Raw genomic sequence first — 13,485 nt, 5'->3', positions numbered from 1 at the left:
TCAACTGTAATTAAATATCTAGACTATGGACAGAAGGTAGTTGTTTCAAACCAGGGCTCACATTCTTTATAATCTATATGTGGTCCAAAATAAAAATCCATTTTCCAGTTTGCATTACACTTCTCCCTCAAAGGGCACAGACAGAAGTTATATTTGTTGCGTGATTGGCCCCTGAAAGCACTCTACAGCCATGCCATAACATACAAGCATAGCTGCAGAGTGCTTTAAAAGTGGCTGACTACATGACAAATTAACCCTTAACAAATGAGGGATCAGATGAAGGTGCTCCACTCTGGAATGCCTTAGGGAACTTCTGGTGGCTATGGTCAATCTGTTGTATGATCAGGGCTGGGCTGTATCAGTCCAGCTCTGCCCCCAGTGCTGTTTACAGAAAGGGAGCAGGGAGGGGAGGCAAGCTGCAGAGTGAGGTTTGCCCAGCCTGAGCTGGAGGAAGCGTGGGTGGATTAGAGCCCCCCTCCCCCCTCCCTCCAACCACTCCTCCAGCTCAGGCTGGGCAAACCCCAGCCTGCAGCTTGCTCCCCTCCCTTCTTCACCCTCCCTTCCTGCAGACAGCATTGGAGCAGAGAGAGGCTGGAGGCAGGCTACACAGGCTTGATTGGCTCCAAAGTGGAGCTTAATTCTCCACACCCACCCCTCAACCCAGCAGGTGAGCGGCTGTTGGGTTGGTGGGGTGCTGTAACTCATAGCATTTTATGTAAAGCGCCATAAGTCAGAACAGGCTTGCATGACTGTCAGCACTCAAAAATTCTGAAATCTTTTGGTAGGCCCCATCCCTTCTAGAGATAAAAACCCAACAATGATATGAAGATCTGGACACAAACCCAACTGTTCTTCATTTTCTCCCTCAGGCTGGCAGTTTTGAGTCTATCACTGTATAAACAAAAAATAAGCTTACCACTGTTTCAAGTGAATATAGTGACTTTGCCTCTATTTTTGTATGCCATCTATTCATTTTAATGGCAAAGAAATTTAAAATATCTGTAACTGCAAAAGAAAACTTGGAAAAAGAATGTCCCAAGGATATTTTCATGACCCCATAAGTCAGCCTTTGGCCTACTTGAGCATTGTAACCAGTGCTAACATACCGCCTGACTATCCCATGGGAATAATAAAAATGGGCTAAAGTAAAAATTACAGCTTGCCACAAGTAGAACTCACGATAAACTGAATGTTTCCCAGTAAACTGCTGTTTTGTTGTGTTGGTTTTGTTTTTAAAGAGGAATCCTTTTTTTTCTTGCCAATGATTTGACTTTTCCCTATCACTATGTATTCTGAAAAATGGCAGCAGCGTTAATGCCTTTAATGAATGGAATGCAATGTTGAATATGGGTGACTGTGAAAAGCAATGTCTATTGTTATTACAGACTAGTATAGGACATGTCACAGTTATATCCCTTCATAAGCCTAAGAAAACATTTCAGAATCTCAAATACCACAACATCCAGATTGCAGTGGCTAGCTTGTTATATTAATAGTGACTTCTGGGCCTATAAGGGAGAGATGCTTGGTAGGAATAGCAGCTTAGCAGTAAATTATTTGCATATTTTGATAAGAACCGCCCTGCCCCGCTACGTCACTATAAAGATGTACAATTGAGGATCCTGCATTGAATTTGCCAGCTGGAACTGACAGTGGCTTTTGCTCATTATAAACAGAACAACCTGTACTTCTGGAAGAGAGAAAATGGACTAAATCAATCATGCTAAGCTTTGTCGAAGAAAACTGAATTGGAATTTTCCCATGAACCTAACCATCACCCCAAATCCACATAAAAGACTAAATTCCAACTGCTCACATCTTCATTACAAAGGTGCAGCATGTTGTCACTACCACTCCCATATGCCATGATTCACCTGCACTGAGTGGCTTTCTGCTTGAAGCATGATAGAGCACTGTATGCCAGGATATACCTGTAAAAGCTGCACCTGTAGTAGAAACGAGAGTAGCCAGAGGCCACAGAATTTCTATTAGCCACAGCTGGCTTGCTGGGCACATTTTTGACCACCCGTGAAAAAGGCTGACTCATATGTGTTGTGAAATTTAAGCTGGTAAAAGATGCTGTGCTGTTTTCTTTGCCTGTACAGACCTAATTACATGTGTACATTTTGGTTGTTTGCATTTAAAAGGTACCTCTCTGACCAATGGAGGCCTGAACCTGCACAGCACTGTGAAAAGGAAACTGGATGGGGAGAAGGATTACGTATTTGATAAGAGGCTAAGGTACAGCGTGCGTCAAAATGAAAGTAACTGTCGATTCAGGGACATTGTGGTCCGGAAGGAAGATGGTTTCACGCACATTCTGCTGTCCAGCCAGACATCAGATAACAATGCACTGACCCCAGAGGTAAGCATGCAGCCAGAAAAACAAAAGAAGCCACCCAAATAGGTGGGCATCTGGTTAACCCCAAAATTAAGGCAGCTCTTACTCTGGTTTTTTTCCTTGTTATCTTTAAAAATGTATTGAGGTCAAATATACCCTTACTTTCCATGCTTGGGTTTTAATCCAACAGGAGTTGATGATTAAATGTGATGGAAATTAATTTTTCAATTTTTTCTCTAAACTGAAGATAAGGAGAAAGGAAAGGAAAGACATGATCAGTAATCCCTGTTTGGCATTTTAAGACCCAATAGTTTAATGGCCCTTTATCCCCTTTGGTGAGAATATGACCTCTAAGTAATGTGAACTGGATAATATTTCAAGGGATTTACATACATACACACACATCTCAGGCTGTGCATCTAAGGATAAGAATGCAAAGTGGCAAAAGTACAACTTGATTCTTGGCTTGATTATTTTTAAACACCTGTTTGACACTCATTTACTGAATTCTTTACAAAGTAGGGCACTGACCCTACTCTGAACTGCAAAGGGGCAGGAGGCATGCACAGAATGCAGTGGCTCCCCATGTGCTCCAGTCATCCTGTACTCAGGGCCAGACTTTGGCTTGCTGTAGGCCAGTGCACAAGGTCAAGGGGCGAAAAAGACAAAAAAGCCTTCCTCAATACTTGCCCTCTTGTGGGTAGTTTTGATCACATGATGCATTGCCTGACTGTAAGAGCAACAAAAGACCAATTCAGGTAGGGGTTCCTAAAAGACAGCCCATAGGCCACTTGCAACCCACAAAGCATTTGTATGTGGCCCACAAACAGACCTTTTAATGGTAGCACTCTGGACACCAAATTATGTTATACCTGTTGCATGAAGGTAATGCAGTACAGATTCATTTTGATGTGCAGCTGTCCTACACACTAAGCATCCCTCCATAGGCAGAACTTGGGGCTAGTGACACACATTACACGTAAACCAGTTTAAGTGATCAGAAGCTGGTTTAAATCTGTAACAGAACAGATGTTCAATGCATATAAACCAGTTTGAAAATGGCTGAAACCAGTTTGAAATAAACCTGGTTAAATGTAGTATCAGACTTAACTGATTTGGATCAAAATAGTTTATGCAATGTCTGTCCCAAACCCCTTCCTGGTTTAAGTTAAACCTGAGTCCCCCAGCATCCCAGATGCTTTGCAGCCCTGGGCGGGGCTCTTTCCTCCAGAGCAGGGCTGGCCCTACCCTTCTGCTCCCTGGCTGGAGCTCTGGCAGAGACCATAGGCACAGCAGCATCTGCCTAGCTTCCCTGTGCTCCCAACACCCCCCCTCCTCAACTCCCTCCCCCACAGCATGAACGTAGCCAGCATGTGGTATGGTAGCTAATACTGAGAGGTGTCTGTGTAAGACAGACAGGACAAAGGCAGACAGGACAGTGTCTGCTTAGGACTTTTTAGAGCTAATCAACAGGTAGGTGGTAATGTCTCTCTGTTCTTTCCTTGGAAAAAGTTGTATAAGAAGAGCCTGAACTAATGAAAGAGACTTTTGTTTTCTTGACAGGGTGCTAAATGCTGTGTTATCAATGCTCTGCTGGCTCCCTTGCTAGTCAGGAGCAGCAAGAGGGGGGAGAATCCCACCCTAATCAGACCATCCTGCCAGGGCCTGGCCATGCCCCTCATAGCTCAGCTCTGTGGAAGGGAAGGGAGGGCTACTCTGGCACTGAGGCACTGCAGGCATGTGCCTGCATTTCCTCAGTCCAGAGGTAATGTCTATACAGTTACACATCGGTTCAGCCTAGCCAGGTTAGACTAACCTGCAAAGATTGAATCAATTCAGACTCAGGCTTTTCGAATGTCTGTTCCTAGCCTGCTCTAGAGGGTATAGGATAAGGGATGAGACCCTTTCCACCTTGGCTGGTGATAGCGAAGCTAGCATGACAAGAGGAGCATATGCCGCATTTCTGGAAAGACAGCGTAGAAGCTACCTTCTGCCACAGCCACCAGAAGTACCATGTCTGCCTGGGTGGTCTATAGGCTGACTAGTCCCAAGAAATGATAGCGGGACCTCAGCAGTCTGACCCTCGCTGCCTCCTCAGACACTCCAGCATGCTCTAGCTTATAAAGTCACTACAAAGCTCTTAATATTAGAATATAGGAAATCACTATACTGAACCTTGTCCTACAGAGGATTTTGTTGCTTTTATTAAGTAAGAAATGTGTCAGTTTAAAATTGATGCCCAATAGTTAAAGCCATGGCCAAGCATGATAAACCTTATATTTTATTTTTTTAAGTAGTTAAGATCCAGCAGGGAGCGCATTCTCCGTTTTTCATCTACTCACACAGGTAATAGGTGCCACAAAAATAGGTATTTACCACCTACATTATTAAAATAATTAATAGACTTGCAATATTTATAAAGAAATAACATGGTGAAGGTAAACCAAACATCCATTTTTAATGATACTGCCGTTCTAAATACGTACTAGTTTAAATCCATCATTCCAATAGAATCCATCGCTCCATTAATATAGCAATATGAAATGGTTTTATTAGAATGGACTAAAGCAAACCAAAGATTTGCCATGGCCACTTCGAGCAGGCACAGTTTTGGGCTGCTGTCCTCAAGACCTCGTACCCATAACACCAGGAAACGCTCAGGTTCAATGAGAAATGTCAGTAGAGCTCGCACCTCTCCATTTACTTGGCTTTCTTTCAATAGCGCTGAAACCAGCAACACACGCATATCCATGAACATTTTTGGATTCCTTTTCTCAGAACTACAGCATCCACTATGCCCAGCGCTGGACTCAGACTGGTCTGAGTTGAGGTGCACACACTGACATTTTTTTTTAAAGCGTCACTAAAAACAGGGTTTTACTGTAACATACCAAGACTGAGATTGCCTGTTTAAAACCTGTTCAAACCCACTGCAACAGGAAGCTCGCAACCCCTTCTCTCCCTATCAGTGGCTCAGCCAAGGATCATCACAAAATCTAACACCATGACTGACAGAAAATGACACCCTTGTTACCAATTACAGCAAGGCCTTGAACAGCACAAATCCCTGGTGTTGAAATGTACTGTTTTGTGGGCGCGGATGAGGCAAATTGGTGGAGCAGCTTGGGGAAGCTTGCAATATATGGTGGATGAATGATGAGCTTTAGTTTTGCTGCCTACCAGCACGAACTGTGCACCCACAAAATGCTTACAGTGTCTGTTTTGTTAGAAATTACATGATTACAAACACAGGAAACAATGTTTGTCTAATGCAGAAGGACATATCTGCTCAGAGCATGTAATCATAGCTGCAGTCCTAGGAGCTTGGAAACATGGTCACCTGTGGAAGAATAAATAGATAAAGCTACAAACTCTGTGAAAGCCCCGATGCCCTGAACTGCTCTGCTTTCCATTGTCATTTCTCCTGCTCTTGCCATCTGGCAATACCTCCTTGGAGGCTTAACAGTTTTGTTTAACCAGTAGCTTATGCTGCTTCTCCCCATTTAATTAAAGACCTGTAAGAATCCGGAGGTCATGTTATAACGTTCTCTGCATGTGTCAAGCAAAGAGGCAGCAAACTTATGCTGGAAAAGAGATGGGCCTCGTCACCAGTCTGCTATTCACATCCTTTTCACTAGGCTTGTTCTGATCAGAGTGAAGGGAGGTGGGCTACGCCTAAATGAAACTTAATAATACATGGTGAATAACTATATCACAGCTGTAGTTCATGCAGGTGATTTTTAGCATGAACTGCACCTATGTTCCTTCCCTTAGGATTTCCATTGCCTGAAACTGGCTCAGTGCCACTATTGTAACTGGGCTGGGGGGAGGGAAATCATCATGTCACTAAAGGATTGTTTCTCTGTATCTTTAACTAGACCCTGTAATTTTTAAAAACTAGCATCAAGCAACAGCACGGGTTTCTTTTGTTTTGAGGAATTTGGGGGTTTTTGCTTTGCTTGCTTGCTTTTGTGTTTATTTTTTTTTAAAGAGCTGTAATATTTTTAATCAGAATAAATTTCACCAGCAGCATATATTTAACTTTGTAGGTCACATGCTCATTTTGAAGTTTTGAGTTCAGCTTTTTGTGAAAATATAGCCCCTAAATATACTTTTTTCTTTTCTTTTTTTCACTGAACAGCTTTCAATCAAAAACCTAAGAGCATTGTTCTTGCTTTCCCAAGGTAGGGCAACAATACAGCTGGGAATTAACACTCCATTGAATTAAATAGCAGAAGAACAGACAAGAAAATATAGTCTGAACAGCTAATGGCTTTGATAAAGATTGATCTAACTACTCCGTACATATTATGAGTTGAAGATTGAAAGTGGAGGTGCACATATAAAATGTCAACATTCATACTTCTTGCCATGTAAAATGCAATGCTTGTAGTTTTATTGGATGTATGTCACATCATTGGTTTACCTTCACTTTTCTTCTCATAAAACATGGCAGGTACAAGTTGACAGCTATCTGTATTATTGTCCTTAGAGCAAGACAGATTGCTTCTTAGGGTAATACTTATGATTGAAGCCTGCTATGTCTTCCCAGTAGGGTTTTTATCCTCTTAGAGTTTCTCAGATAGCCTTGTGTAAGGATGGAGAGAAGCATCAATAAACAACAAAAAGTAAATGTATAATTAATGCAAGACCACCACAAAAGCAATACCTGCAAAAGAGGTATAAAAATAATTGCAAATATCTCTAAATATTATTCCCACTTCAGTCTGTTTAGAAAATATTTGTCTTTTTAAAAAAAAATCAACAATTGTACACTTAACATAAAAGTAATATGATTAAGTTTGGCCTCTTACAACTGGTATTTCTATCTATTTAAAAAAAAAGGGAGTTAAGATACCTTAATTTAAATTCCCATGTTATAGATTCTTTCTGAATATAAGTCAAATTTAGAGCGAAGGGCACCAAAATGCTTTTGAAAACTCATAGTGAAAGACAGCCTACCCAAAAAGGCTCTTAGAAAGTTAGTGGTCTAGTTAAACATTTATATACTTCTTATACAGGGTTATTAAGAGGGGATCCTGACCGATAAACCTGCTTGATCTTTTTTGACTACAAAATAAGCAGCGAGATAAAAAAATAGCAGTCTTTATATATACGTGGTTTCAGCAATAGATGTACGGACAGAGCTGATGCAAATGATCGATGATTTGATTGATTTAAGCCAAGTAGGGATCTGGCCCACAATGTCTTATGGACATTTCCTCACAAAACTAAATCAAAGAGACTTGGATAAAAATACAGTCCCTGTCAACTGAAAACTGGTTGCAGGGCTACAAAAGAAACTGAACTGTAAATGCCAGAGAGAAATATTTCCAAAACCTAGAGGGATACTAGAAACAGGTAGAAAACAACAAAGGAATGCATTTCACCCACCATTTTACTGGGGAGTTGTACTTTGGTGATGGCATGATCTGAACCCAAATGATATTCCTCTTGGAATACTGCAAGTAAATACATTATTGTGCATCCTTAGAAGCAAACTCTGTGCTCAATAATAACTTTGCTTCATCTATTTGGAGTGTTGTTACAGCCATACTGATCCAGGAAACATGCAAGAAGCAAGGTCTGTTTGCTAATATCTTTTATTGGACCAACTGTACTTGTTTCCCAACTACACAGTTGCTCCAATAAAAGATATTATCAATTTTTTGTTGTCTATATATGCATGTTTAAGAAAATAATCAAAACCATAGAGAATCAATGAAAAACAGAAGTGAGGGCAGTTGTAATGCCAAAAGATACTTGAAATATGAATTGGCAACCAAAAGAATTCTGGGCTGTACAGGTCGGGGTAATTGTATTTGGCAGTGGCGAGGTTAAAATACTCTGTTCAACTTCTGAGCGCTTTTTGCAAGAAAGACATTGACAACGTCAAGAAGGAACACCAAAAACCTGTTCGGAGAATGGAAGGGCTGACTTAGAGCAAACATTCTGAGGTTTTTGTCTGATTTTGGGCATGTTTCTTAATTTTGTTGGAATGCAAATAAGTTTTTGTTGCCATTTATAAATGTTTTCCCTGAATAGCATCCAAATGTGGCCTATCCTTATTCAACTCAATCCTGGGTATCAGTTCCCAGATACTGACCTTAAAATCCCATTGGTTTCCTCTACAAACAGTTTTCACGCTGAGAAGATGAGAAATTTGAGGTGGTAGACAAGTGTTTTTATATGTAACCAATAAAACCCTTTCTCAAAAATTTGGTTTTATGTGGTTTTATTGGGTTTCATCCATTTAAATCTAAATCGATAAAAACTTTTCTTATATAGAAGATGAAGGAAAAAAAGAGCCACATTTTTATGTCTTGGCCAAGCAACACCTAATTATTTACAGGAAGGTAACACCAAAGAAGGCAGAACATTTACAAATGCAAGTGTAATTAGGGGGAAGGGAACAGAACACACTAGTGTCATTTCCAGTGCTTCTGCCTCCAATTACCTGATTTGTTTAGGGTTAGGCTTAGGCTTGCAAGCACTCAGATGTGCACCTACAAAAGGGAAGCTTGACCTTCTCAAAACTGACTGTGCCATATCTTATGGGCAGCTCTTAAGCTGACCAGAATTCAAAGCTTTCAGCACAAACTATTTGCCTGTGGAATTTAACTAGTCCAGCACCATACAGTGTGATTTGCATGTGCAAATGCATCTTTATTCTCATAAAGCGTAGGTAGCATTTGTGAGTGCAAAGTCTGCCTGCTGAAACTGAGCCCAAAATTCCCATGGACTCCAGTGGGTGAAGCCCTGTGCTACTGAAGTCAGTAAGAGTCATCAGTAGGCTTACAGATGTGCCTAAAAGTATGCATGCATTTCTGAATTGGGTCATAATGAGAATTACCCTGCAGAATTTTCTGTTGTTTTTAAAAAAAGGATTAGGAAAAATGTTCCCCTGGGATAGTACGTTATTATTCCTATGGTACCAGCAGCTCGAAGTCTTACAAATTTTGAATACTATTTATGAACAATTTGATTCAGTAGCAAATTGTTTTGTGAATTAGTTTGTCTTTCTAGTGGCTATTATTGCTGCTTCCTAAATTCACCATAAGTCTGTATTCAAAGATAGCACCTCTCAGTTAAACCATGCTAACTGAACCGTGTGAAGAAACAAAGAACAGAGTTTATGTTTCACTCATCGATACTGAGGTTACTACGCTATTGCTGGAGTAACCGTATTACCGAGAATACAGCCGTGTATTACCAAGTAAAACATTTTCATATATACTGTGAAACTAGATAACTAGAACTAGAACAAAAGCTGAGTTATTAAAAATGAAGTACATATAAAGGGTTTTTTAAACACTAAGTGTTAGAACTCCAAGCATATTACAATTATATATATATTTATAATTCATGTAAGTATACGACTCATAGTGGCCAACATGCAAGTTTCCAGGAGTCAATGCAGTTTAGCTAGGAAAATGATCTTGCAAAGGCATGCGTGCCAAATTGTCTACTTTTCTTTATCCACAGATCATGAAGGAAGTTCGGAGAGCCTTGTGCAATGCATCAGCTGATGACAGTAAACTCTTACTTCTCAGCGCAGTGGGAAGTGTATTCTGTAGTGGCCTAGATTACTCATATTTAATTGGCAGGTTATCCAATGACAGAAGAAAGGAAAGCACTAGGATTGCAGAAGCTATAAGGTGATCCAAGCATATATGTGATCTCTAAATGATGAAATGCAGTGTGTGATTACAAAGATATTTATCAAGTTCAAAAATGTTTCATATTTCAAGTGTGAAAAACATTCAAAGGAGTGTATATTTAGTGGAAAACATGAATGAGTTTTTTCTGTAGCTTTTTTTTCTTATTTCAGGAAAGATTTATTTTGTTGCATTATCTCTTTGTATCTATACCATTTCAAAATTCTGCCTCGATTGAAATTCAAATTAAGATGCGAGTTTGTTTTTCTTTAAAAAATTAGCTGTGGCTTCATGTTGTTCATGGAGCCCAGACTCACTCAATACAGCCGGCTTCTCCTGTATTTCAGTCTTACTAGCACATTTCCTGCTATTTTCTAAAATTTAAATTTATATTAATTTATATGTAAATATGCTGTTATTTTCATGACTAAACTGTGACTTTAGTTAACTTGTATCAGATTATTTTAACAGAAAACCAGGATTTATGACATGTTGACTATTAATCAATCTACATTATAAATCACCAATGCCCACATGTATCACAGAGGTAAAAACATGTAGCCAGATCCTCAGCATTGTGTCATTCAGGTCAATGGAACTACTCTTTTCTGCACCACTGAGCATTTGGACTACAAATTTAGATTTCCCACAAATACATCTTCTTTTGAGAGTTTTCAGATTGTGTGCAGGCAGAGGCAACTGGTGCCTCCTGAGTCTGGGGTGGGGGGCACAATTTGTGGGCAGGCCCAGGGCAAAAGCCCCATATCCACTTCTATACTTCTGTGCCACAACTTAGTGGCCCCCCCAACATGCCATTGGCCCGCATGGCAAAAAACTGCCCCATCCTGAGCAGTGCCAAGTCAGAGGCCAATCTCGGAGGGGGCACATGCCCGCCTTCCCCCCCACACCCCAAATACCTCCCCTACCAGTTGCCTGTGTGTGAAGGACGTGCTGATGCTTATGAAGCAAACTGAAGGGGATGACTTGCTTCAGATCGGACTTTTAGCCATGTTAGTACAGCTAGTTTAGGTCTCATGCTAAATATTTCCTTTATGGATCAGAAGTCAAGCCAATCTAAATAGTGATTTCAGTGTGGTAGGTATCAGTATCTCAGTTACCAAACATGATTATTACAGTACATTTTAGATACTCTGACCCTTGTGAAACTCTGAAAGTAGAAAAAAAGCTGCTTAATTATATCATGTTATGGCCTAGGTTCTAATCTGGCAATGTTTGGGACACCATAAAGGAGCCTGATTTTCAGAAGGTGGGTGCTGTGCTGAGCACTCTCTCTAAGTGACTCTGAGGTTTCTCCAAGTTGGGCACCCAAAAACCAACAAGCCCCAAATTATTGGAAACATGCAAAAAAGGCCTGGGCATACTTGCATACTCCAAGTGTGAACGTGCATTAAATGTTTATTCATCTAAAATTTGTAAGGATGAGTGTGGCCAGATATATATTTATACATGTACAATATAGGGCTTGACCTAATGCATACCAACACCAGTAGGAACCTTACCACTGATTTCAAATAGCATTGGCTTGAGTCTTGCCATCTTTACTCACATCAGTAAAATCAGTAGTATTCACACAGAAATGTACTCCTACTCATCAGAAAAGTCAAAATCAAGTCCACTGGGATTAGATTTTATCATGAACAGAGAAAGATTATAACTTTCTCTTCCTAATTCTCTCAGTTTTTATCTATGGACCACTTGTTCCCTGAACATGTATAACAACCACAGAACTGAGAGTGAAAAAAAAATGTTGCTTTCTCTTATTGATTAGGACATCCCCAATACGCAGTAATTCCCCCCTGCTCTTACTCCTGTGTCAGGTCAAAGCAGTTCATGTCATTGTAAAATGAAAAACAATTCTTGCCACATTGCGGTTTCTTTGTTTGGGTCCCAGACAAGCTCATGCACCGATTGCAGCCCCAAGTGATAGCATTCGGGCTTGCTTCCTCCATAATGTAGGACCTGATGCATCAGAGAGAGCACAGCACCCACACAAAGGACCCAAAGGTGCCTACAGTGGCCATATTTTCACGTCTCTCGTAGTTAAAACAAAGCCCTCCAGACATGCCATTTCCCCTCTTCTCTTCTTTCCTCCCTAGAATATCCAGTGCAGTTGTAAGACTATCTTGAATAGAAACCAGGGTCTTTTAACCCAATAACTGCACAGGCAGCCTTGCAGATCAGAGCCATGGGCACGCAATACTTTGCAGGTCTAGAGAAGCCATCTGAACCAACAATAGCTGCTGTAGCAATGGCCAAACAGTAAGGTGGGAGGACAACAGGAGTGCAGACTATGTAGCTTGTGCAGGCCAATACACTGCACACCCCTGGGGCTCCTCGCACTGCTTCATACCACCCACAAGGTCCCTGGGTGCCATCCTCCCATGCCACTCTTTCAGGGGCTCCCTGAAGTGGCCCTGCACCTCCCCTCATGCTCTCTGCTGTGCTTTGTTCCCCATTCCCCAATCCTGCAAGGGGCTTTGTGTAGTGCCCCCATCTTCCTGACCCCGGGGTCTCTTTGTAATGCCCCTTCCCCTCTCCATGGTTCCATCCCCCCTCTAATTCCCAGTTTCCTCCCCACTAAAAAAGCCTCACATTTCCCTTCTCTTTTCCATCTCCCACAACTCCACATTCCTGCTTTCAGCCTCATGCACCCTCAAGAGAAATGGCTTCCCTCGTTCCCAACCACTTCTACTTCCACATTCTTTAGCAGGTCTCTCTTCAGTCCCCATCCACCCCATCCCTACCCTCAGGTACCCCTACCCTGCCCAAACATCAAACTCTGTTCTCCTTTATTTCCTCCTCCTCTGGACAGAAACCTCTCAATGGGTTATCTTCAATCACATCCAAAAGCTTGCAGAACGCAATCATGTTCTTCCTGTGGCAGGGTGGAAATGCTCCATACCCTAGTCCAAATAGGATCTACCAAATAGCTTGTGCAGTAACAGTGCCACCTCTTTTTGTTTTGCATTTGATATGTATTTTTCTTTCTACCAGTATAACTCAGTATCTTGTCTGCCTTCTTTACTCCTGCTGTGCACTGGGTTTATGGAGCCCATAATTTGCCCACAATTACACCCACACATTTTTCCTGATCAGCGTACAGACTGCCTGTTCTGTTCAGCACGGATTCCTTATCACAGTTCGTAGCTGGCAGGTGACTTATTAAAAATACCTTTGTTTTCTGATGGATTTACAGTGCGCTAGTCTGTTCACCCAAACGAGTCAGGCATTTTGCATGTGATCACACTGCTTCATCATCGTTTTTCCATTGCTTTAAAGGCCAACAAGGAGATCTACTTTCATTTACCTTAATCTGTAGTATTTAGATCAAAGTTACAAAAAGTGACCTCTAGGCTATGACTCACCTACTATATTTCCACTGTAAGATTTTCCCATTTTTTGTTCCTCTTTGCTTCTTGGTCTTCAGCTTTGCCCTACAAATCACTCTGTTTTTCCTTCTACTCC

The 13,485-nt window shown here is 41.1% G+C and overlaps 1 protein-coding gene across 1 annotated transcript in view; it reads left to right on the top strand.

Annotated features, from left to right (window-relative positions):
- CDYL2 (chromodomain Y like 2) overlaps positions 1-13,485 on the top strand; it is an 89,344-nt gene that overhangs the window by 65,696 nt on the left and 10,163 nt on the right. Inside the window, exons 3-4 of the mRNA XM_090063131.1 lie at positions 2,148-2,365; positions 9,827-9,999. Of these exons, the coding sequence (XP_089919257.1) occupies positions 2,148-2,365; positions 9,827-9,999 (391 nt within the window). The remainder of the gene's footprint in view (positions 1-2,147; positions 2,366-9,826; positions 10,000-13,485) is intronic.

The sequence above is a fragment of the Crocodylus siamensis genome, chromosome 9 (genome assembly GCF_052110815.1).
Source record: "Crocodylus siamensis isolate JL-2025a chromosome 9, ASM5211081v1, whole genome shotgun sequence".
In the NCBI taxonomy this organism is placed as follows: Eukaryota; Metazoa; Chordata; order Crocodylia; family Crocodylidae; genus Crocodylus; species Crocodylus siamensis.
Note: the sequence above shows the minus strand (reverse complement) of the source record. Positions and strands in the feature narration are given on the sequence as shown.